General features: G+C 40.0%; 1 protein-coding gene across 1 annotated transcript; it reads left to right on the top strand.

The window, feature by feature from the left end:
- The first annotated feature begins 6,741 nt into the window (after nt 1-6,741).
- On the top strand, nt 6,742-26,806 carry depdc7 (DEP domain containing 7). The gene is made up of 9 exons (XM_003214709.3): nt 6,742-6,908; nt 11,196-11,589; nt 20,322-20,452; nt 21,739-21,916; nt 22,341-22,555; nt 24,589-24,731; nt 25,449-25,574; nt 25,665-25,743; nt 26,440-26,806. Exons 1-9 carry the CDS (start codon nt 6,836-6,838, stop codon nt 26,652-26,654), a joined length of 1,554 nt encoding a protein of 517 aa, XP_003214757.1. The 5' UTR covers nt 6,742-6,835; the 3' UTR covers nt 26,655-26,806.
- Nucleotides 26,807-27,142: the final 336 nt, after the last annotated feature.

The raw sequence follows: 27,142 nt of genomic DNA, 5'->3' as shown, positions 1-27,142 counted from the left end.
GCTTTATTCCCTAGTATTAAATACAAAAAAGAGTTATGAAGGGTACACTCAAAATATAATGCAGCAGATAAATGATGTGACAAACTTGCATCTACAGGCCAGTTCTAGCCACACAACTTGAGCTAATGTGGTGTAGTGAGGGTTAGACTAAGGACTTCATCTGACACTGCTGGGGAAAGTTGTCTTCTTTGCATGGTGTTCTATCTTTAAAGAAGATGGAGAATTTACTTGCCCCCCATCACATAGGATCGCTGCCTCTAGCTCAGCCATCCGCTTAGATGAGAGCAGAGGCAACGTCCTTAGAGCAGATTTCTCTTCTCTGAGCTCCTCTCCTTTCCCTCCCAATCTCCTTACTCCCAATCACGGAATTTGGAAACCTACTAGTCACTAGAACTTACTGTAGTTGATAAAAAAGAGAGAGAGAAACCAAAGTTTAAAAGCTAGCAGTAGCACAATCTTGAAAGCCAAGATTACTATGAAGGAGAAATGACAGGAAAAACAAAGTGGTGATATCTTGGCATTTCGGCATTTCTAATGATTAATTTTTTAAAATTACCATGCCAGGCTCATGAAGCAGGATTTTGGGAGAGAAATGTCAATGCTTTGTAGGAATGCCCATTACTCCATGTCAGTGAAGTGAATCAACACGGGAAAATTTAGCATCTCAAGGAAACCACCATGACAGGTGTCACCATAAGTCAATGAACCTGAAACAGAATCACAGAAACGGAGTTGGAAGAGGAAATATATGATCTCAAAGGTCATCGAGTCCATCCCTTGTTTTGCACATAACAACTCGTGTAACTCTTGCATTTACATTAGTGAGACTACAAAAATTGATAACTGATTACTTTCCGTTATGTGTGAGCAAAACAGGATATCCTATTGTGAGTACAGTGCAAAGTGCACGTTACAACTTCAAAAGCCCTATTCAGCTTGGGACATAACCAGCATTTTCAATGCTACTCAGAGAAAGGTGCTTTGAATGCAATTTTCCTGCTTCTTGGCAGGGGGGTTGGATTGGATGGCCCACAAGGTCTTTTCCAACTCTGATTCTAATCCCCATTCAGACTCTGAAGTCCATAATAGCTTTGGAAATGAATTGGCCTAAGATGTGATACCCTCAGAGATGGCTTTCTCCAGGCAGATTTTTGTGAGGAACGGAAAGAGCCTAGGAAAAGAAACCAGGAAAACCCCCTCCTCCCAAATTATGTTTTCAGAAAAACATTTTTCATTCAATCTTTTGAACATTGATTGTTTCACCAATGTTATTAGAGGGAGAAGGTACTGTATTTTCTTCTATATTGTGCTTTAAATGCCTTAAAATTGCTTTTCCACAAGCAAAGCAAGCTCAGACTGTACAGTATACTGCCCCTGCTCCACAAAACCAGATATAAATCCCACTGAGTTCCATGGTATTTACTTCCAGGCAAGTATACATAGCATTATAGCTCACTAACCAGATACTAATGCTACAACCCTACTGTTTTGTCATAATATTGTCTCACACGAAGTGACAAAATTGTAGGGATTTTGTATTCTAGTAAGGCACCAGCACTCTTTGACAGAGAAGGCTAAAGACCTTGGAAACTACAGTTCCCAGGATTTCACAGTATTGAACCATAGCAGTTAAAGCTGTGTCAAACTGTTAATTTTACAGGGTAGATACACCCAAAATCTTAAGTCCAAGCATTGAAACTGATGAGATTCTGTAGCAAGAATTATGCAAATATTTGGCTTGTCTTTAGTAACATAAAACAGATTTAAAAGCCACAGTGTCTGCACAGATTCTAGTTCATTGTGTGCTGGCCTAGTTCTGTATGTTCTGACACAGTGGGTGGGGACTTGTACCTTGATCGACCGTGGGCTGTATATGACACTATGCTACTACTGGGGTCTGTACATGTTGTAATGCTAGGTCCAAGCATCCTGAATATTTAACTCATACTTGTGTGACACTTGCTTCAATGATTTCCAAATTCACAGTCACAGTGATACCCAGTTTCTCTTTTAAATTCCAATTCTTGTTTCTTTTAGGTTATTGAAGCTGTTAAAATTTGCTTTTACCTAAATAGATTTACCAGTGGCAGTGCTGCCTAAATTTAATTAAGTAAACCTATTTCACTATAATTCAGCTTTGATACTGGAGTTGCTTCACCATGATCATCAACTAGCTTTATGGGGAAATTAACAAGCAGTGCTGCCAGCTTTAATGAACTGGACCCATTTCAGTCTTAACTTCAGCACTAGGTTTGGAACAGAAATCACCTTAACCACAGTAAGCAACAAGCTTTATTTGGAAATGAACAGGAAAACTATTGCAAAAGAAATGGGAGGAAGTCACTCCACAAATCCAAAATACAAACCAATTCATCACAAACTTTGATTGAACTAGATTACCATTGCTTATCTTGTTGATGTTTTTTCACCAAGGTTTATAACTTAGAATAGGAGGCATGTAAAGATGTCAACAGGAGCCCCCGATAGCGTAGCTGGTTAAACCATTGAGCTGCTGAACTGGCTGACCATAAGGTTGGCGGTTCGAATCCAGGGAGTGAGGTTAGCTCCCACTGTTCGTCCCAGCTTCTGCCAACCTAGCAGTTCAAAAACACGCAAATGTGAGTAGATCAATAGGCACCGCTCCAGCAGGAAGGTAACAACGCTCCATGCAGTCATGCCAGCCACATGACCTTGGAGGTGTCTACGGACAATGCTGGCTCTTCGGCTTAGAAATAGAGATTAACGCCACCACCCAGATTTGGACACGACTACATTTTACAATCCTAAAGATGTCAACAGTATTTTAAAACATGTTGAAAAATATAGAAATTATTAAAAGTCCAGTTAGAAGAGTGAAAAACATTACAGCAACCCCTAATGATTGTTTACCCAATTGAGAAAGGAATTCCAGAGCGTGGGGCGATCACCTAGAAGGCCCTGCCTTGGACCTGCCAGTCCTGCAAAGAAGCACAACCGAAAGAAGGCCTCCCCTCCAGGATCTCAGTGCCTTAGCAGGCTCAGTTGTGGAAATATGGCTTCTATAGTGGTTAGCTTTGAAAATGCAAATATTCCAAAATGCAGCTCAAGTCACATTTCAGGAATTATTACGTTTTGTCCCTGATGTGAAATCTGTAGCAATGTAACTAAAAAAAATACACACCAGAAAAGGAAATGCAGAGCCAACTTAGGGGTTATATTACATTAATATGGATTTTCTAAATGCTTTAAAGGCACCAGATCCTGTGTGATGTTGGATGCTACATAGAGTCAACTTGACTGAAATAAGGAACATCTGCAGAAAGATAACAAGATGGGAAATCTCAATGGGAACAGAGTTTTAGACCCTGAGAGCAGCCTCCAAGAAGGACCTCTTCTGTATTTACATAGTATAAGGAAATGTTGCTGAAATTTAGCATCTTAAAAATCAAAATCTAATGGCTAGATTTTTGTTGAGTGCCTTCAAGTCATTTCTGACTGATGGCAATCCTATCATGAGGTTTTCTGAAGCTGAGAATGTGTGACTCACCAAAAGTCACCCAGTGGTTTTCCATGGAGCAGCAGGGAATTTAACCCAGGTCTTCCAAGTCCAACACTTAAATCACTACACCACGTTAATTCTCATTGCTATTCCTATCTAGAGTAGATCCATACTATCAATGGAATCTAGTATGGGGGTAGGCTAAGCAGGGCCAGCTCTGGTTAGTACCTGACTGGGAGACCACCAATGAGAGACAGGTGCTGTGAGCCATATTTCAGAGGAATATTTCTTGACTAAGAAAACACCATGAAATTAATGGGGTTGCCAGAAGTCAACAGGTGACTTGAAGGTGTGCACGCATACAGACATATATGAGTCTCAGTGACAATTTTGCTTTCTGGTGGTTTGATGTACACAAACTTTGTTCCATACACAAAATTATTGAGATGATTGTGTACAAAACTGCCTCCAGAGTATGTGCATAAGGTGTATATGAAATATAAATTAATTTCGTGTTTAGACCTGTCCTCCATTTCCAAGATATTTCATTATGTACATTTTCAAATTCAGGCATTCCAAAATAAAATTTAAACATAACAATCCAAAATCTAAAACATTTATAGTGCCAAGCATTTTAGATAAGGGATACTCAACCTGTTCCATACACACTTACTTTGGTACAAGTTACACTTATCACATAGAAGATCCTTTTATGGGGACTCCCTGTATGGATGAGTCATATTTAAAGATACTTCAGTGATAATAGATTAGAAAATCAAATGTCCCTCTCTTCCAGTTGACCAGTGTACATAACTACTAACTTCCCAATGTGAAGCTTTGCCATCACCTTAGACATAGTTCCAGGATTTCTGCCAGGAGTATATTATTTAATTAACTGGAAAAGCAGAGGAAGGTGGGGGTTGAACCTCTGCTATATGACTGCTACAGTCTTACAAACCTCTGTCCTGAAGGTGTTCAAGGCTGCATTTACATCGTGGAACTAATACCGTTTGACAACCATGGTGAAATGCTATGTAATCCTGGGATTTGTAGTTTAGTGGGGCACCAACACTCTTTGCCACAGAAGATGTTGGTGTCTCACTTGCAAAACACAGCAATGACAGTTAAGCTGAGGTCAAACTGCATTAATTCTACAGTGTAGATGCACCTAGACAGTACATTTCTAATGCATAATAAATATAAATAACATTATTTATAGAGTGTAGATACACCTTTCACCAGTACACTTATCTTGAATACTAAATATAATAATTGTAATGATAGTATGAATTCTACAGAACAGATGCACTCTTTAATATTTTGATGTTGAATAATATAAATTTAACAATGATGCATTATTTCTACAGTGTAAATGCACCCTTAGTCAGTACATTTATAATAATAATAATACATTAATTCTACAGTATACATGCACCCTTTCATTTATCTTTGATACTAAATATAATAATGTATTAATTATACAGTGTAGATGCATCCTTAGTCAATATATTTATGTTGAACAAATAATAAGAATAATGTGTTGTCGAAGGCTTTCATGGCTGGAATCACTGGGTTGCTGTGAGTTTTCTATGCTGTATGGCCATGTTCCAGAAGCATTATCTCCTGACGTTTTGCCCACATCTGTAGCAGGCATCCTCAGAGGTTGTGAGGTCTATTGGAAAATAGGCAAGTGGGGATTATATATCTGTGGAAAGTCCAGGTTGGGAGAAAGAACTCTTGTCTGCTTGAGGGAAGTGTGAATGTTGCAATTGACCAGCTTGATTAGCACTGAATAGCCTCGCACATTCAAAGCCTGGGTGATTCCTGCATGGGGGAATCCTTTGTTGAGAGGTGTTATCAGGATTTTAAAAAACTCTAAAATCAGGACAGTACATAAAGTCAACAGGGGGATTCTACACAAGAAACAATCAGCGCCAGTTAACACCTCTCAATAAAAGATTCCCCCAGGCAGAAAGTAGCCAGGCTTTGACGCTGCCAGGCTATTCAATGCTTATCAAGATGGCCAGTTGCCTCAGGGAGACAAGAGTTCTTTCTCCCATCCTGGACATTCCACAGATAAATAAACCTCCCTTGCCTAGTTTCCAACAAACCTCACAACCTTTGAGGATGCCTGCCACAGAGGTGGGCGAAACGTCAGGAGAGAATGCTTCTAGAACATGGCCATACAGTCCGGAAAAGCTCACAGCAACCCAATAAGTATAATGATAATGCATTGTTTCTACACTGAGGCACCCTAGGAATGTCTGAAATCCAGAACACCTGGAGAATCACAGTTTAGATCAGCGTTTCTCAACCTGGGGGTTGGGACCCCGGGGGGGGGGGTCACGAGGGGGGGGTGTCAGAGGGGTCACCAAAGACCATCAGAAAACACATATTTCTGAGGGTCTTGGGAACCTCTTAGGAAGAGAAGGCTTGATGTAAGAGAACTACCACTCCAAAACCAAGGTCAATGCCCACCAAACCATTCCTGTATTTTCTGTTGGTCATGAGAGTTCTGTGTGAGAAGTTTGGCCCAATTCTATCGTTGGTGGGGTTCAAGGGGCTCTTTGATGGTTGGTGAACTATAGATCCCAGCAACGACAACTCCCAAATGTCAAGGTCGAATTTTCCACAAACTCCACCAGTGTTCACATTTGGGCATATTGAGGATTCGTGCCAAGTCTGGTCCAGATACATTATTGTTTGAGTCCACAGTGCTCTCTAGATGTAGGAGAACTACAACTGCAAAAATCAAGGTCAATGCTCACCAAACCCTTCCAGTATTTCCTGTTGGTCATGGGAGTTCTGTATGCCAGGTTTGGTTCAATTCCATTGTTGGTGGAGTTCAGAATGTTCTTTGATTGATTATAAATCCCAGCAACTACAACTCCCAAATGACAAAATAAATCCCCCCTCCCTACCCCACCAGTATTCAAATTTGGGTGTATCGAGTATTTGTGCCAAATATCTGATATGCAGAAATACATCCTGCATATCAGAGATTTAAATTACGATTAATAATAGTAGCAAAATTAGAGTTAATGAAATAGCAACGAAAATAATTTTATGGTTGGGGGTCACCACAACATGAGGAACTGTATTAAAGGGTCGCGGCATTAGGAAAGCTGAGAACCACTGGTTCAGTAGAGCTTACTGAACAGGAGAAACTCTCAAGTTCTCTGTTCGGAATGTTAGCCGGGCAGTAGGCTCCGCCCTCAGAACGAACATGAGCCAATAGGAGATTGCGACTCGGAAGAGGCTCCGCCCCCTTTCCTCTCCAACGCCTTCTCGCGCCTCTCGGAGCCTTCCCTGCAGTCATTGAGACGCGGTCGCAGGAAGAGCAGCAGCAGCAGGGCAATGGCCTCTGTCAAGGAGAAGGCGGCAGCTTTGAATCTCTGCGCCATGTACAGCCCGGCCAACAAGCCTCCAGGTAACGTCATACAGCTTGACACCGCTTTAACTGTCGTGGAGTTCTGGGAGTTGTAGTTTCACCAAGGCCTGCAGCTTTTTCTGCCAAAGAGCGCTGGTGTCTTGCCAAAGTACAATTCCAATGGTTGCATAGGTAAAGGTTTTCCTCTGGCATTAAGTCTAGTCGTGTCCAACTCTGGGCGTTGGTGCTCATCTCCATTTCTAAGCCAAAGAGCCGGCTTTGCTCCTAGACACCTCCAAGGTCATGTGGCCGGCATGACTGCATGGAGAATTAATGCTGCACCATTATTATATTTATCATGAAACATAAGTAAATGTACTCACTAAGGGTGCATTATTAAATAATAATAATAATAATAATAATAATAATAAAAACTTTATTTATATCCTGTCCCATCCAGAGGGACTCAGGGCGGCTCACAACACTCAAGGTGTGACATACAAAATACAGCAAGTACAAAACAAAATATAGACAATAAGCAAATTCATAGTGTCTCCTGCCCCCCCCCCCCCGTAAAAACAATAAAATACAGCAATTGCTGTAGATAAAACAGTAGTATTCGACCTCAGAATTGTAAAGTGTGCTAATAAAGGTCCTCATATCTATTATTAGAGTCTAAACATGATCAAAGGCTTGTCGGAAAAACCAGGTCTTTAATTGTGTGTGGAAGGTTTGAAGGGTAGGGACTAGCCTATTGTTGTTGTTATATTTGTTATAATTATACCTTTTTCTTTCTGTTTTCTCTCTTTAATTTCTATTAATGTAAGAAACTAATATTTTCTTGGTTGTTGTGAGTTTCCCAGGCTATATGGCCATGTTCCTGACGTTTTTGCCCACATCTATGGCAGGCATCCTCAGAGGTTGTGAGGTCTGTTGGAAAATAGGCCAGTGGGGTTTATATATCTGTAGAAAGTCCAGAGTGGGAGAAAGAGCTCTTGTCTGCCTGATGCAAGTGTGAATGTTGCAATTGGCCAGCTTGATTAGCACTGAATAGCCTGACAGTTTCAAGGCCTGGCTGTTTCCTCCCACCCTGAACATTCCACAGCTTAAACGGCTGAGGGGAAAAAGGAAGGGGCCTGATTCTGTTAGGAAAGGTGGGAGTTGAAGTCCAAATCACCCAGAGGGCCAAAGTTTGCCCATGCCTGCTCTATAGGTAAGTAGCTTTAACCATTTGGAGGGCATGAGTGGCACTGTCTGTTGTCTTCGCTCCGGTCTCAGTGGGCTCAGTGTCTGCAGCGGTTCAGTATGTGCCCATGGGGTTATTGCCCTGACATGGCTTTGTCCTTGGCACCGTTCTCCATCCTCCCTCCCACGTCTATGTTGCCGTTTCCTGACCTTTCCATTAGGCAGGCTGGCCTCCCAGTTGGCTGCGCCTCTTACTGACTTTATTGCAAAGTTTGGCTGCAGTTTCTCTCCCAATCTTGTTAACACAAGAAGAAAAAACTCTGTAAAATGATATATTCTGTCTTGATTTGTATTCACCTTTTTTCACCTGCATTTGTGCCTTTTAAAAAAGTCTTTCTCCTTTAAAAAGGCAACAGGTGGTTTATTGGTTGCTCTTTCCCCATACTTGAGCAACTCACCCAAAGTTGCTAATGGCCTGAGGCAGCCAAAGGTTAACCTGCAGGTTGCCTGTCTTCCTTATGTGGCATTTGCTGCCACCTGTAAAACCAAAACACGCCATTAACAAATTGTTGTTTACAGTACACACACAAAAAAGCATTATTTTTCTTTTGGAAACTTCAGGTGCTTGGAATCTCTCAGGACCTTTTTATTGCTGGAGATGCAATACTATTCTCTCAGTTTGGAAATCTGCTGGAGAAATTCCTTCTGTTTAAAACATTGGTAACAAATGTAGACTGCATCTATACTGTAGGATTAATGCACTTCGACACCACTTTAACTGCCATTGCTCATGCTATGGAGTCATGGGAGTTGTAGTTTTAAAAGGTCTTTATTTTTATTTTTTGCTGGTATATCAGCAAACCACAGCTCCCAGGATTCCATAGCATTGAATCATGGAAGTTAAATGTGATATCAAACTGCATTAATTCTATAGTGTAGATGCACGTTCAGTCACCTTTGGGTTTATTAGATATAAATAGTAAGAAGAACGGCAGTACTTAGTTAATTGTAGAGTAGTTACTGTATAAAAGTTGGAAACTGAACTATCTTTCATTTAAGTAGAATTTGTTGTGGCATATTAGTTTTCTGGACCTGATTTTCACAGTATAGAGAGGTACCAATTAAGCATTTCAAGCAGAGCCTTTATATGTTCCACCCTGGTGTCTTGACGTTCTTTAGACATCATAAATTGTGGTCATAACAAATTAAATGAGGATGTGTGCTAGATATGTATGTCAAAGGTATTTGTTTTAATTATAAAAAGTCCATCTTGCAATTTGATTTTGATATAAAAGATATAATTAGCGATTTTAACATATGGGTTTTGGAACCTACTGATTTTTGCTGTTATGAACTCAAATACACCCAAGAGCTTTTAATTCCCTTCCTACATGAAACAATGTTCAATTGTGTCCCAGCATAAAATGATGTTTTTCTATGTCTGTTTATATTGTTTTATTTTCACTCTAGATTCTCAATAGTCGGCTTTCCACATTTATAACTTTAACTTTTGTAGAAAAGTCGGCAGTTTGAAGCCGGGGAGTGGGGTGAGCTCCTGCTGTTAGCCCCAGCTTCTGCCAACCTAGCAGTTCAAAAACATGCAAATGTGAGTAGATCAATAGGTACCGCTCCAGCGGAAAGGTAAAGGCGCTCCATGCAGTCATGCCGACTACATGACCTTGGAAGTGTCTATGGACAACACCGGCTCTTCAGCTTAGAAATGGAGATGAGCACCAACCTCCAGAGTCGGACATGACTGGACTTAATGTCAAGGGAAAACCTTTACCTTTACTCAGTGGTCCACTTTTGCTGACAGTTGACCAGAGTCACACTGCATGATCTAGAAACTCCTGGAGAGGTGTTCACTCAGGTAAAAAAAAAAATGAAAAGTTCACAGTTTTTTCTAGTTTTGCTGGGGTTTTATGCCCCTAAGACCAACAAATATGAAGGGCTGTCATTATCCTTAAAGTCACATGAGTCTTGCTCATATTGAGTCAGTGTGTTGGTTTCCTTATCCTAGTTTCCTCTTCCTGAAGCTAGAGGACACCAGGGACTCTCACGATCCCTTGCCTTTGGCTATGTTAGGAAAGGCTGCTAGGAGCTAGATCTCCAATATATCTGGAGGGCAGCAAGGGTGAAGAATATTGCTGTCCTCTGGTGAATGCTCTCTAAAGCCTTGGGTAGACAAAATCAGCCCTGATATCTAGTACCATTTATCAGCTTCAATTACTATTGAGTTTTCTGCATATAATAGAGAAAGTTCTGAGCACCTGTACACAGCACCTGTTATTTCTCCTAATACTACCTTTTTTAAAAAAAAGTGTAAATAAAAAATGTAAGAAAAACTGATTTGGCATTTTAAACTTTTTGATAGCAGATTCTTCAAGTTATCTGCTTTTACTGGCTGAAAGTTCTGGAAGCTATAGTCCCCGTCCCCCTCACAAAAAACCCCTTTTCCAAGCTCTGCAGTAAAGTATAGTAATCTTAAATAACGCATATAGGAAGGCATCAACGTGTGTGACTTTTGCCAATTAATCTAACCTTGTTTCAAGTCAGCATGCAGCTATGTAAAGAAAATATCTATCAGTGTGGTGTAGCAGACAGAGAGTTGGTCAAGCACTCAGGGGACCAGGAAGTCACATCTCAATCTAAGAAGAAAGCAGTAGCGTTTTTGGCAAATAGACTCTATAGTATTTGCCATAAGTCAGAGTCGGCTTTAAGGCATGTAACAATAATACTTCAGTCTGGGGTAGAGAATATTTTGCTGTTTATATGTTGATGAGCTGCTGCTCCCATTATGTCTGATCATTAATCAGGAGAGCTAGGATTGATGGGAATCTGAATGCAGTAACTTCTGGTTCCTTGGTCTTGTTGCCATTATCCAAAAAGTACTTGGCACTGCAACAACTCCTAAGTACTTGGCTAAAATCGAATTTCATGCAATAAGATTGGGAAGACACAACATTGTTTTTATGAGCAACCTCAGACATGATGCTAGAACATGCCACTCATAAAGGAGGGCTGACTTCATGGCCAACTAATATTTCTTTCATAACTCATGCATATATTTGGAAGTGAATAAAAACAAGTTGGGTGAGTCTGTAATAAGCTTGGAAAACTGAACATATATTTGGCAGTAATTCACCTGCATTGCTTGTCTAGGTTTCAGCTTGGCGCAAAGACCATTCGGAGCCACATATGTCTGGAGCAGCATTATCAACACAATTCAGACTCAAGTTGAAGTGAAAAAGCGGCGTCAAAACCTGAAGAGTTATCATGACTGTTTTATTGGTTCCGATGCAGTGGACATTGTTTATGCCCACCTTCTCCAGAACAAATACTTTGGTAATGTAGATATTTCACGAACTAAAGTTGTAAGAGTGTGTCAAGTGTTGATGGACCACAAAGTGTTTGAGGCTGTTTCTACCCGAGTCTTTGGAAAAGACAAACGATCAGTGTTCGAGGATAGCAGCAGTAGCCTCTACAGGTTTCCCAGTGCTGCCAACCAAATGGACACCCCCTTTGAAAAAGAAAGTGACTATTTTATACGTCAAAGGTCAGTTCCAAATAGAGTGTATATGAATTGGATGTTGCATTTTTCTTGTTATCCGTTGTTGTTGTGCACCATTTCCTACTTGTGGTGAGCCTAAGAGACATCTAGCATGGTTTGTTCTTGGCAAGATGTATTCAGTTGGCCTTTGCGTTTGCCTTCCTCTGAGGCTAAGAGAGTGTGACTTGCTCAAGGTTACCCAGTGGGTTTCCATGGCTGAGCAAGCATTCAAACTCTAGTCTCCCCAAGTCATGGTCCAATCCTCAAACCATTATACCACACACTCAGCTTACTCTATTTATATAAGAACAAATACAGACAGGTCCCTCTGATTTGCTGTTCACATAGTAAGGGGTTTTGGAGGCAGCTGCAGTTTATCTTGCATGTTGTAGACAGTAACACTTAGTTGAAAGAAGATCAACTGGAGTAAATCCCTTATTTATTTATTTATTTATTTATTTATTTACAGCATTTATATTCCGCCCTTCTCACCCCAAAGGGGACTCAGGGGGGATCACAGAACATTAGACATACAAGACAGACAACAGATAGTGGTATTTGTGGCACTTTCCAACCGATGTCCTGGAGGTTGTGCTCAATTCCAGGGGGGGGGGGGGGAAACGGGGGGGGGAGCTGTTGCTCCATCCTCCCTGCCGACGAAGACGAGCCCTTTCTTCCTTGTTTTTTTTATTGCCGGCATTTCTGGTATTTCCTTTTTTTATGGTGCCGTAAAATACCTCCCCGCTTTAAGCAGTGCCTAATTTTTCTACTCATAGCTTCAACTGTTTTCAAACTGCTTTGGGGGAGTGAGACAGCCCGATCCGGGTTTCAAACTGCCAACCATTCCATTGGTAAGATCTATTGCTGCTGATAATTAGCCAGCTGTTCTAAAGCCCAACCCGGCTTTATTGCATTGTTTAGTGCAGACAACTAACCCTGTGTTTCTCCAGCCTTCTGATGCCAATATTGCTAAAGAATTAAACAGGTGTGAAAATACTTTGTCAAAAAGTATTTCCTTGTCATAGGCTTTGTTAACAGAAGTATGCCTGTAGTAGGTTTCCAAACCAAACTCCAGCTCCTAGACCTCATTCCTAGGGCCACCAGCAGCTTTCTGAGAACACTTCTTGGCCAAAGTATACTACCAATGCTTCTTGACCAACTCCAGGAAATCTCAAAGAATAGAGGCACTCTATAGATAATACTGGGACATTAATTTGTATGTTTTTGTATAAGCCATCTAGATATAGCTTATAGCTTCATTTCTCCTCTCATTATAGTGACCTTGTACTCTCACTAGATCTCCCTGACTCAGACCCTGGCAGAGGACTGCTTGAATTTGGAGCCTCTTCTTTCCCCAAGTGAAGCTGAGAGGAAAACAGTGAAATAGACTATTCTTTTTATTTCCACTTCATTGTCTAGTACAGTGATCAGCCTTCACCCCAAAAGTGTGAGAAATCAGTAGGCCATCAGCATGACAAGTTATAGAAGATGACTGTAGAAGTCACTCTCTGGTGAACCTTACAGTTATGGGTTCAGGTGTAGTCAAAAAACACAATCATAGAGTTGGAAAGAATTTCAAGGGAAGTTCAGGTCAACTTCCTACTAGTGCAAGAATCTAAATCTAAACAAATGGCTATCTAACATTGAATGAATTCCATCACATTATCTGATAGGCTATTCCACCATCAAGCGATTCTTACCATCAAAATGTTCTTTGTAATGTTCGATTGGATTCTCTCTCCTTTTTTAGTTTGAATCCATAGATTTGAGTAGCATCCACTGAACAGCAGAAAATAAGCTCACTTTGTCTACTACATGGCAGCCCTTCAAATGTTTAAAGATGGCTAGCACATCACCTCCCATTTGTCACTTCTCCTGATCCTAGCCTTCTGTTTTTCATGTCGTAATAGGGGCCTCCCATAAACCCCAATCAGCATGGCCTCTGGTAAGAGATTTCAGGGTTGTTGGTTTTTTTTCAACATCTGGAGGGACAAAGGTTCTCCAGGCCTGTGTGAAACATTAAGGACTGCAGTGTTGCTGCAAGGCAGGAGGAAGGGGATAAAAGCTGGCTGTGCTGACTATTGACTTTGGCTTTGCATTCCATAAGCCACTCTACCCTATCAGTCCAAACAGGTACCAACTGCCACCAAGCATAATCCTAAGCATACTTCCTAGGAATTAAGTTATGTAGCAAGGGTGGGGAACCCCCTGTAGTCTAAGGATTTGACTTAAATTTCAGAGACATTCTCAGGGGCTTCATCACGATGTCAGTGAGAGGACAAGGACATATGGGCGGGACCAAAGCTTTACCTTAAAGCAGTATGGTCCAACCTTTAGTTACCCGAGGACCAATCAAACTTTAGTATAGGGCCAGAGACATTCCAGAAAGAAAATATTTATTAAAAACTTAAAGCAGTAAGAAGGCTAAATGATTTTTTCCAAATGTTAAATTAAAATATTTTTCCAGTAAGAAGGGTAAGGGGCAACAAAAATGAATTAGTGGGCCGTAGGTTGGACGACACTGCCTTAAAGCATCTCTTGTTAATATATGAACTTTGTGGGAGCAGCAGTATAAGCTTCATTGCCTCAAATCAGACCTCAGAAGGCAAGGCTTGTCCCAAAGAGCCCATTCCTTATTCCCATACTGTAGACTGTATTGTGATGTTCCACTGGGTTTTTAAGACTAGTGTCTTGCAGCTAGATGTGTAAGTTTACTCAGAATTAAGGCTCATGTGCTGCCTTGGGTGTGTTGGTACTTGCAGCTTTTTGTTTTCTGGAAAACTTTGGAATGGTCCTAAAGCCAGTGGATTTTGTAATTCTAAGAGTTGGCTGCTATTCCTATAACTGTATATATACAGTTTAAAAAGGAACTGGGGTGGAGGAAGAGGCAGAGCTGTGAGCATAAGCAACCACAGAAGATTTGTGTTCTTGCAGAACTCACAGTGGATTTTGCTCAGTGTCTCCAATGTAACTATTCAGCAAAACAAAGTGAAGCTTCTACCCCTTTATATAATACTGTATTTGTTTTCATTTTATTGGGCTTAGGGGGTTCACAAGGACAAGATTCCCACTATTTCTGAAACGGTGATTCATTTCCACATCTACTATTTGAAGAGACAAATGGACATATAGCCATAAGTTCTGGGTTGATATTTTCTGTTCTAAGAAACATGAGTATCACCAGTTTTCACAGGGAGTTTTCACCCAACAAAACATGTCCAACAAGGTCCAACAAGGTCTCAAGTTGACTTCCCAATTTGTGTTGCATTTGCCAGATTAAATTTATTTATTTATTTAAAATTTTATTTGTTCCACTAAAACTTTCAAGTGTTTAGGAACTCCACTTTAAAGCCCTGGATAAAAAAGTTCAATAACATCAAAACCAACATGGGATCCTGGGAAGTGTAGTACAAAATAAATAATTTTCCAAAGCAAAAGTAAAAAACAAACCCTGAAGCATGAACTAAACCAAAATATCCATAAAAGCAAAAATATGCATTTTCTAAATTAAAAAAACTTTGGGAGAACTGGATACTTTTGCCAGTTCCTTTTGGAGTGAATATTCGTATTGCATTGAATGTTCATAAATTTTCAGGGAGATAAGAATTAGTTTACTTGGAAGTCCACTCAAAACTGAACAAAGACGGCTGACTTCTGCAGGCCAGTAAGTATTTGGACCCGGGATCTTTGAGATTGAATGCCAACTCAGCTACTCAATAGCACCAGTCAGCTCAACTTTGATTTGCAGAAGGAGGTTTTCAACCTTTGTTATCAAACTGGAAATTGGAAATAGGGAGGAAAAATGAATGTGACAAAGTTTGTAAATTTCTTCATGATGCAAGTGCAATGCCGATTATTCAGCATACTAATAGCAAGCTTGCTCTCCTTATATAGCCAAAATAGCACCACCTTCACATAACAGGAAGATATCAGCAGACTTACGAATAATTCCAAAGTTTAAGAAAATGGAGGACTGCTCCTTTCCCACACACATAGTCCAGTGGGGTGACTGTAAAGTGTTAGAAATGCTGACTGCTGAGAGGGGGAAAAAAAATAAAACTAATGGGGGGCAGGAATAGACTGGAGTATCTTTAGAAAAAAAGCTGTCTAGAGCCCTGAATAAGAACTGTCTGCATTTCCTTTGTCTTCCTGAAGACCATACTTGCCTGTAGTAAAGGCTATGTTGGAGCCCTCGCACCAAGAATATGAAACCTAGGTAGTAAAATTTGATGTGCATGTTAAGGGGACTGTAGGAGTGTCCATTTCAAGATCGAGTTTAAAACCAATGTTGTTGACCTGTGCCTTTAGATTGATTCCAGCACATGATCACCCTATCATAGGGTTTTCCTAACAAATTAGTCAATGGGGATAAGGCATTGCTTTCCTCTAAGGTAGTGGTACTCAACCTGGGGTCCCCAGATGTTTTTGGCTTTCAACTCCCAGAAATCCTAACAGCTGGTAAACTGGCTGGGATTTCTGTAAGTTGTAGGCCAAAATCATCTGGGGACCCGAGGTTGAGAACCACTGCTCTAAGGCTAAGAGAGTGTGACTTGCCTAAGAGCAACCCAGTAGGTTTCCATGGCTTAATGGAAACCCTGCTTTTCCACAGTAGTTGATCAGCAGTTGAACTATTGCACTGTATTGGTCCTTGAAACACATTCCCGAAATTTGAATGCATCTGGACTTGAGTCACTAAGTGGGGACTTATATAACCAGTGTGGAAATTTGCAGTTGATATAGGTTGAATCTAAGGAGTACCGGCAGTCCCCATGTTATGAACAAGATAGGTTCTGTTGTATTTGAATTTGTATGTAAGACGGAACAGGTACATTTTAAAGTGTAACTCTATCTATCTTTGGATAGCATAGGGAAGGGTTAACACCCTGTGGTGTTTGTTTTGCTGTCTGCGGCCCTGTTCAGAAGATTTCACTTCACTTTCTGTCCTTGTGATAATGGGATTTTGAAGAATTTGGCTTATTGTGGAAACAAGGATGGTGACAGAGCCTCAGTGGAGACACTTTTCCCCATGATAACTCTTTCAGGAGTGAATTTCCCTTCCTAGGGGTAGATTTCTCTCATTTTTTGCTGTCTCAACCTCATTTGTAAGTAGTAGTCGTAAGTCAGATGTGTGTAATTTGGAAATTGCCTGTAGTCTATTATAAAGCTGCCTCCTCCCAAACACACACGTATAAATGTGATATAGGCATATTTATCCCAGAGGCAACAGTAGCCATGGACCGTGGCTATGGTCTAAAGTTCTCAGTGGATTCATTCATGTAGTATGATACATGCATCCAACTCCCGATAGCTGTACAACTGCTTGAATATCTCATTAAGTCCTCTTCCAGCACCTGCAAAGCCAGGTTCATTTCCTAATAAGTTGATGGTCTCTGTAGTTACTAAACGATTTCATCAGTGCTTATCTAATCTCATAGGGACAGTAACACGGTTAAATAACATCAATAAAATATTTAACTTTTATTGTTTTCATCAACACAGGCTATGTTCCTATTTCTGTAGTAGTTGTGAGAATTCTGATGAGTTTTGAAATTGAATTCTAGAAATTACTCATAATTCTCTGTGTTGGAAGTTTCAATTTGGCAACATCTGAAACGCTGCACAATTCTTATCCATATCCACCAGTGGTTGTTTGTGGAAGCGAGAGGCTGTCTGTGTAAGTGGATACCTCCTCCACATACACACATACACATTTTTCACTTTTGTTAAGTTATAGATTTTATTTTGTTAATTTTATTTCCGCCCCTTTCCGCAGAGTTGACCATTGCATTGGATAGACCACATCAGCTCTAGATTATTATAAATATGGTTTTCTGTGGGTGAGCAGATGGTGACTACTGGATGGCATATGTTCTGTATCAAAAACTAGAGCTGATGTGGTCTATCCAATGCAATTTTCTGAATCAGCACCCCAAATAACCAAACCGAATCTGAAATTGACCAAAAACCGATTCGTAACCCTTTTGGTATTAATGTTGGAGAGTGGTTCCTGGTCAAAGTGATCCCTTGTCAAAGTGGTCCCTGGTCAAAAAAAGGTTGGGAACCACTGCTATATACTAGTGGCACTGAACCTGGGCATGTGTAACTAGAATGAATGAATAGTTGCTGGATCATAACAATCTTCCTAAAGCTTAAAAGCGTATAGAGTCAAATCTGTAGTGGTATTGGGCAACCATGGCTCTCTAAATGGCATCGGATTGCAGTTCCCATCAGTCCTAGCCAGCAGAGCTAGCACTGAAAGCTCATGGGAATTGCAACCCAAATATATATGGGTTCACAGTAGCACTCTCCTGATCTATATAATTTAAATGATTCTCATTTAGGTCTTTAACAACTGTTTCCATTAACATGAGCTATTAAGTCATTCTGCCTTCTGTTTCATTTGATATATTAATGTTGTGCAATTAGAATGTTTTAAACAAAACAAATATATAATACACTAGCTAATCTAAGTAGCAAATAGCTGTTGTATAGAAGTTACAATACAAGCCAGAGTTTATAATTACACCTGGATTTTAGTAGCACTTGAGTGTAACTAATGGCCAATGTGTTGACTGCAATTTCACTTTCGGGTAGAATGCTGTTTTTATGAGCCAAGTTAATGTGGAAAATGGTGCATCTGAGGTCAAGATTTAGTTACACTGAATAATTAAAGTTAAAGAGCAGGTGGTTATTTTAGGACTTTATATGAATGAAATTAACAGTCCATTTTTGTCAAATGCCTTTTGATTATGAATCCAAGCTGTACTTGACATAAGACCTAAGACTGATGTGCATCTTCTTTCTAAGTTTCAAATGAACCCTTTTCAACTATCACAAGTAAACATATTTGGCTCACTGTGGTATGCAAAGGCCTAGATGAATACATTAAATCTCATTATTGCATGGTTTTTTTGTTAAAATGCCAATAGGATATGTACTTTTGGTTGCAATCCTGTATCCACTTACCTTGAGAGTAAGTGCCATTGGATTTAGTAGGACTCTTGCTGTAGTTGTTATGTGCTCTCAAGTTAACTCTGTCTTATGGAGACCTTGTCCTTGGGCTTTCTTGGCAAAATTTATTCAGAGGAGAGTTGGTACTGCCTTTTCTAAAGTCGAGAGTGTGTGACCTGTCCAAGGTCACATAGTTATTTCCAAGGCTAAGCAGTGATTTGAAATGTAGCCTCTGGGTTTTGGTACAACACTCAAAACACTAAACCGTGCTGGCTGTCTTAGCAGGAATTATTTCTGTATAAATGTACATAGTTCTTTTAGAATTATGTGTTGGTCTTTTCATTCACAGACATTTCTATATAAGAAAATTCTGTTGACTCTTACTAAATGGAGCCACTGGGGACAAATGAGCTACAACTGTTTGGTTCTATGGGTTTAGAGCATGTGATTGGGAAATGAATGGAAATACTGAGGTTTAACCAACAAAGGCAACATACAGGATAGAAAAGGGCAGCAAAGGTAGCTGAACTATGCCTAGTGTAACCATAGAAATCAGGGCTTATCTCTTAAGAAAATTTGTGAGCTGTTCCAGAGGTGCAGTAATCTACTGGTACGGACTGCTGGAAGTATCCATTTTCTTGAGACTGTATAGCTTAATGAAATACAGTATAAATAAGCCAGGAGCCTATTTGTTTTTGGAAGGGTATCTTATTTATCATCATAATTGCAGTGGGAGTAATTCCACTTGTAGTGCTGTGTTTTTTCTGTAGTCCAAGAGTTTACTTGGATTGTGTGAATTTGAACAGTGTGTTCTGGTTTATTTAAAGTTAAATAAGTAGAGAACACTGTATACAGATTAAAAAGCACTTCAATTCCGAGTTGGGTGTGGAATTGGGTTTTGTCTGTCTTTAAGGACAATAGGGCAGTGTTTCTCAACCTGGGGTCCCCAGATGTTTTTTGCCTACAACTCCCAGAAATCCCAGCCAGTTTACCAGCAGTTAGTATTTCTGGGAGTTGAAGGCTAAAAACATCTGGGGACCCTACATTGAGAACCACTGCAATAGGTGCTTTTAGGTAGGGGTTGGAAATTTCTAGGGTTGGCACATAGACGTTTAGTGGGACCTGGGAAGGCTGTCACCTTGCATTATGCCCAACTGTATCCCAAACCCATTCTCCATGGGTTGAGATCAATTTTTCCACATCCACCACTCGAGGTTGCGTATGGCCTAGCACTGTGGTTCTCAACCTGGGGTCCCCAGATGTTTTTGGCCTTCAACTCCCAGAAATCTTATCAGCTGGTAAACTGACTGGGATTTCTGGGAGTTGTAGGCAAAAAAATATCTGGGCATCCCAGGTTGAGAACCACTGGCAGAATCCTTTTTTTAAAAAAAAAAATGGAAGTCTATGCTGATGAGATATGGCGTGCCATTCTCCCCCAGTGTTTCCCCCCGTGATACTATACTTAAGTATCCCCAGTCTGGTAGTTCTTGTAAAACTAAAGGGGATGAGGATAGATCTACTGCTGTGCATCATGGAAATTTGATTTTAATAGTTTGACTAACTAACCTGCATTAGTGGGAAAAGATAGCCATTTGGACTATAAGAAACACTCCAAAATCCACATCATTTTTATTAACCCAACCAAAATGTGACAACTAATTTGCATCATGTGGACACATCTTCCTATTTCTCATTTCCTTTGGAGAGGGTACACTTCAGCTAATGTTTCACTTTGTCTTTTAATTGTGATAATGTTGAATTCAAAGTTTTATTTATTCTTGCTTCAGACCGGAGAAAAGGACACTACTTAGCACAACACCTGTGAAGGCAGAGAGCTTGGAGGACCTCTTGGAAGACTTGAGCTTAAAACCTGTTAATTCCCCTCAAGTAAATACCTCTTCAAATTTGTCTCGCCAAAGTAAGTGATGTCAAGATTTCAGAACTGCTTGTAAACAATGGAAAGTATCACTGCCTGGTTTTAAACTGTAGGGAGCTTGTAAATTTAAGCCCCCAGCACAATAACCATTATAAAATAGTGTACAAAATAAAAGGAAATCATTGTGTACCGTGTTTTCTGAATCCAAACAGATGACTATTGTCTCTCAGTTGGGAGAAATTAGTCTGCCAACCTCCGGCAAAGGCCTCAACCAGTGGCTCCATGCCACAAAAGGGAGTAAGAGCTTGTGGCCCAGCTGAAGAGAAGAGGCAATGATAGTGTATGGCAGAGGAGGACAACAGGTACAAAGATAAGAGTGGAAAAGAAGATGGGAAAGGGAGAGAGAAAAAGACATGGTACAGGAGGGGTTGGAGCCTGGGAGATTCCTAGAACCGTAGTAAAAGGAATTTTTCCAAGCTTTTTCACTGGCGGCATATAGCCCTGACTGATAGCTCATGAGAACATGGGATCCTCAATGGAAACACCAATTCCTACTCCTGTTTATTTCTCCAAACATGTGCAGTTGCTCTCTCTGCTTCCTTCGCTTATTAGGAGGCAAAATTACCCCAAGGGGATGAAAGGGGTACAGGGTTGAAAATGTACCACTCCTAACTTGAGCTTGAAATGTGGCATCATAGCCATCAATGTTGCAAATATTCCAGTTTTTCTGGTTGCGTCACAAACATAGCTGGTTAAAACACGATAGTTCTTATTTGCTGTTGTCACCTCTGTTTTTTTCCTGAGCAAGAACATTATTATTATTATTATTATTATTATTATTATTATTAAGTGCATAACATAGTACTGATTAGAAAATATAGCCAGCAGACAAGTTGTTTTCAGCTGTGGAATCTTTCACTATTTCAGGGTCACTTGAAGCTAAGCGTGCCATTGTTCTGGCTCAGAAGGATTTAACAAGGCCGTCTTTCTTTTTCCATCCTTATTAGCATGATTTATGTGATTGGATTCTATGTCCAGAAAAGATCATTTCCAGTTGGCACAGGAAGGAATGTAAAGCATTTGTGATATCTTAAAATCCTTACTTTTAGCTGCATAAATTGCAATTAATTGCTGCTTTCTTTTTATTCTGATGAAATAGCTTGAAGTTGACAATACAACCAACAAGAAGTAGGTCCCTTAAATATTCTGTCAGTGAAGTATTAAATCTCTTAGGCTAAAAGACAAATATTGAAATGCTGAATTACTTTTTGATCCTTAAATAACTTCTGCTAACAATCTTTCTGTTTTGTTTGTGCTCCCTGCCTCAGTTATCAATGAAGTCTGGAGAGAGCAAACAATTGCACGCCTTCTGCAGCTCATAGACCTTCCACTGCTTGACTCTTTGCTCGAGTACCAAAAGACAGAAGCAAAGCAGGAAACTCAGTGTAGCAGCATCACAAACAACTACTTGGATCGAGATATTCTCAAAACTTTTGGTGACTCTCAGTAAGTACTGAAGTGTATGAACAGGAAGGCAAGAAACCTGATTTTCAGACAAGGTTCATTTGCTGACTTAGAGGAGAGAACTTTGAGGACAGGTTGTAACTACTCAGGATCCAAAATTGAAATCATGCATTGTGGTGACACCTTTCTAAGACAAACCAAAGATGCAAAATTAATCACCACTGCTTTCAAAGATAACTGGTTTCTTCATTCAGAAAAGACGGTAGAGAAAAATCATGCAGGGGGGAAAAAGTGACATTAGTAGAGTCCCGGGTGTGCACTTTGTTTGCTTATTATACAGTCTATGCAGACAAGAGGCCCTTCCATAAATCTTCTATATCACTTGAATTGGGTCTAATGTGTCATCTTTTTCAATGAGACATATTCCTGGGATCAATGTAACATCCTCATTTCCCCTCTTTTTTAGGGCAGATGAATGGCTGTCAGCAGCAATAGACTGCCTGGAGTATCTCCCAGATGAGATGGTGGTTGATGTAAGCCAAAGTTTGCCTGATGGGCCTCACAGAGTCAAAGTTGGGAAGCTGCTGCTGTTTGATACTATTGGAAGATACTATGGCCAAAGAAAAGAGCCACTCTTAAAACATGCGCCTGATATCCACCTTGGAATTGCGGAATTGCTAGGTAAGTCCCCAAAGATTTGAGGAATGCCCAGCAGAAGGCCAAAGACTTAATTGGCTCTCATACCTCTGAGGGCAAAGTGAGTTGCCTTGTGAAATGGGGCCATCCAGAGATAAAGAGGTGATTTCTGTGTCACTTTGGGCCAAGGAAATAAGCCAAAGAAGTAATTGGAAAGGACATCTTAAGATGATGGAAGATGGGTTGTGGTCTTTAAGCATGCTCTGAGTGGTCAAGGAGCTGGCATGAAGAAAAACCAGAGTTGAAAAATAGGATCAAGGGTCATCTCATTAGATGTCTCATTGTAATGGCTCCTTTGTGATGTAAGGAGTTCTGCTTTCTTCTCAAAGAGTCCTTTGAGTAAATGTGTGGATTGTGACTAGAGACAGAAATGAGGCTATATAGAAAAAAAGACAGCATTTTCAAAGTTATGATCAGTTCTGTCGTATTCAGTATCAACTAATTATGTGAATGGTAACAATAGCTCTGCCTCATTTGTTCCCTATGGAATGTAGGAAAAGATGACGTTTCTTGAACTAGTCAATACTACTAACCATGAGGCATAGTTTCTAAAAGGTCTTTGGAATGTAAACACTCCTGGCAAAAAAAAAAAAGGTTAATGGATATTGACAATGATTCTAAACTGATGTTGCTGACCTGCCTTTCTTGCGTTTCCATCACAGCATTTATATCTTGATACTATTCTTGTTCAAATAAGCTGTGGTTTTGTGTTTGTGGTGTTACCACTGAAAAGCAAAATAACTTGGCCAATTGAGAAGCTTACATATGAACAAACTGCCAGCAATTTGTCAGGATTAATAATTATTTTACAGCTAATGTTTAGCTAGAATGCTAATTAGATCTGCAGGTATGGTATGGAATGTGACAGGAAACATTTTCAGAAGACTGCAGTGTTGCTTATCTTGCTAAGCATCATACTTTTAGTAAGAAATGGAGCAGCAGGCCAGGTTAGCTGGTGACGATATAAGAATGTGAAAGCTATGCATAATAAGAGAAAAGGCTATCTAGTCTGGTAGTCTGTTTCTATGCTAGATGTCTACATAAAAGCAAAGGGCAGGAGGACAAGCCCCTGCCTGCTCCTGACCTCTAGCAAATAGTACTGAGAGCTGTACATCTTCTCAAGCAGAGAGTAATATATCCATCATTACTAGCAGCAATTGATAGCCCTTTGGTTAATTTTTAATTTATGTTAACCCCATGGTGAACTTTTGGTGGGGGATTGTATGTTTTAAAATGGTTATTAATTATATTTATTATATTTTAATTGTATTTTAACCTAAACCACACAGTACAGGCAAGTCCCCAAGTTACGAGTAAGATAGGTTCTTGGCTTGTTGTGGAAACAAGGATTGGTGAGAAAGTTTCAGTTGAGAGACCTTTTCATGATGATGATAACTCTTTTGGGAGTGAATTTCCCTTCCTAGGGGTTGATATCTCACACTTTCTTTTGTCTCACCCCCTTTTGTCTATTGGTTTTCGCCTGTGCTGTCATCGCTTCCATTAGGAGCAGAAGGTGGCAGGATATATTTTGTCCTGAACTGATATGCATCTTCAGATACAATTCACTGACATTGAATTTTTGCTGCCGCTGTTGTCCCTTTAGTTCAAGATGCACATGACAAAAATTCAGTACATCAAATCTATATTCATTGTAAATAAGCATCACCGCAGAATAAATGTCTATTCCTCTTTACAAGTAAAAAGAAGTGGGTCCTGTGTAGGATCTGATCAAAAGGGAGTGGGAAAAGAGGCTGCTTTCAGTGGCTGTCTATTCCAGATTTCTAGATGACTAGCTACATTCTTCAGCAAGCAAGCAACTGTTTTCTCATACTCAATTTACTGGGTGAAAACTTCTTCTCTTTTTAAAATGTTCGTGCTGGAGCTTAATGGTAACAGTATGTTTTACTACCCAACTTTACAAGTCTGCGGTGGTGTAGTTGTTGGCATCTCAGCAGAAATGCAATACAAAGATTGTGTTCTGCATAAACTGCATCGTTTTTTGGTTTGGTTTCTTCCAGTGAATGGAAAGGCTGATCAAGCTCTGGAAGCCATTCAGCTCTACTTGAAGTTACTAGATAGTCCAACAAGAGAGGAATTCCGGAGGCTCATTTATTTCATGGCTGTTATGGCCCAGAATTCTGAGCTTAAGCTACAGTCAGAGGCAAGTATCATCCCTTGAACAGGAAAACAGAGCTCTGCAGGAAGGCCACTTGGACATGAGAAGAGCTTTCAGTGTCAAACCAGGGAGATTTCTAATGCGCTTTTAGTGGCTTAGATGTTTCTGGAACATAGCTGTTTCCTCTATCCATTATTAATGGTGCAACTATTAAATATTAGGTTGGAAGATACTTTTAGGGTCTTGTTGTTTTGCAAATGTCATTCTGTAAATATAATAAATTTTCCTTGTTTCATGTAACATGTTCTTGTATGCCTTCAAGTTGTTTCCAATCTAAGGCGACACTATCACATGGATTTATTGGAAAAATTTGTTCAGAGGAGGTTTTTAAGATTACCGTAAACTACAAACAGCCCTTCAGATTTCCACATTTAACTTTTGTAGATTTGAGTATTATGGTTTCTATAGCAATCCCTATATCATTCACTGTGTCTGTGTAATCGACTTCCAGCAGAAGTTGCACTGGAGGGACCTAGAGATTCTTGAAGAGATTCAATCTAATTAAAAAACATTTTTGCAGTTTTCTAATATTTGCTGTGGTCCTGTGCCCCTAACCCCAGTGAATGTGGAAGACTGGCTATATTAATTAACTAGTTAGTTTCTGTGTTTCATAATGGAGTATGATTATTGGGTGGCTGTGGCAAATGGATCCCAGTGCAGTACTAACTTTCATTCATTGCTCTCCATCTCCTTCATCTTTAGAGTGATAACCGGATGGTTGTGAAAAGAACTTTCTCTAAAGCTATAATCAACAACAAAAATTTGTCTAAAGGAAAGACAGACCTTCTGGTTTTGTTTCTGGTGGACTACCAAAAAGACGTCTTAAAGGTAAGTGCCTGAAAATCTTTCCTCTGCCCCTAGTTGTTATTCAGTCATGTTTGAGCTGCCAGTGACTGACATTGACTGTTTTTCTTCAAGATTCCAGGGACACTGCACAAAATGGTTAGTGACAAGCTTGTAGCCATTCAGCAAGGCAAAGATGCCACCTGCAATACAGGTAACTATTATTTTTATACTCCCTTAGTAACTTTGAGAACCAGCTCATGCTTATACTGAACCACTTTGGGCACAATCCACTGTAGAGATGGAACACAGTGAACCATAAATAAACTTCTTGATTTGCATTATGTAATATCCTACACAGATATCCACCTATTGTAAGAAGGTAAATTAACCAATCTAACACAACTATGGTGCTAATGAAATCTGTGCAGAGGTTTGGTTGGTGATGCATTGGATCCGTCAGATATGATTCTATTAAAAACAGTAGTATCGATGAAGTTTGTGGTATGCAGACTGCATTAGCCTCTTTTCCACTTTTGGCCCTGGTGCACACCTCAATTTGTTGTGATCTATCACCAGAACTACTTTATCAAAAATGGCAGCTGTAAATTCCCACTTCTCCAGAATGGGATGATCTTTCCTGCTTTTTGGAGTGTTCTACTCTCTGGAGAATTGCAGCATTTGCCATTAAATTTTAGTGGATAGTCATTAAGCTAATAGGCTGGACATTAGGTGAATAAGCAGCCTTTGTTAATAGTCCTTCAAATCAAGATACTCATGGGCCTTCCCCTTAATGTTTTATCAGAGACTGTTGATATGTGAATGCAGCGTGAGCACTTAGGAAAAGCTCTGTAGAAATAATCAGAGTTATTTCTAGGCTTCTGTGAATGATTTTTCATGTTTACTTCAGGATATACTTTTTGCCAGTGGCTTGATGAAAGTGAATATACCAACAGTGCTAAGAAGACTACAAAAAAGGAACTGGTGTCTCTGCTAAAAACAATTGATGGAGACTCCAGTCTCCCTGCCAAAGAACGAAAGAAGTTGCTGGATCAGTTTTATGCTAGTAATCCAACTATCTTTTTGCAGTATTTTGGTGAGAGATGTTCTGATGAAACCTTCTAATTTTATACTTTTTCGGAATGATCAATGCTGTTTTGAAACATGTATCTTTTAGGGTGTTTTTTGTACTTAAATAAACTTTTTTTGTAAATATGGGTGGAATCCACCCAAAATAACATTATTTTAAAAATAATTAAAGTTGTTGATACAAACTATCATTGAAAAATACTCTCAATTTTCTTTATTTAAAAGAAAAACAAGTGAGAAGAGAAATGCAGAGTTAGTGCGTATAATCCTTTTTCAGTTCTGGTGAAACACTAAAGCAAACGGAGCCCCCAGTGACACAATGGGGTTGGCAGGACTGCTGACTGAAAGGTCGATAGTTCGAATGTGGGGAGCGGGGTGACCTCCTGTCTATCAGCGCTAGCTCCCCATGCAGGGACATGAGAGAAGCCTCCCACAGGATGGTAAAATATCAAACATCCGAGTGTTCCCTGGGCAACGTACTTGCAGACAGCCAATTCTCTCACACCAGAAGTGACTTGCAGTTT

Source organism: Anolis carolinensis, chromosome 1, assembly GCF_035594765.1.
Source record: "Anolis carolinensis isolate JA03-04 chromosome 1, rAnoCar3.1.pri, whole genome shotgun sequence".
Lineage (NCBI taxonomy): Eukaryota > Metazoa > Chordata > Lepidosauria > Squamata > Dactyloidae > Anolis > Anolis carolinensis.
Note: the sequence above shows the minus strand (reverse complement) of the source record. Positions and strands in the feature narration are given on the sequence as shown.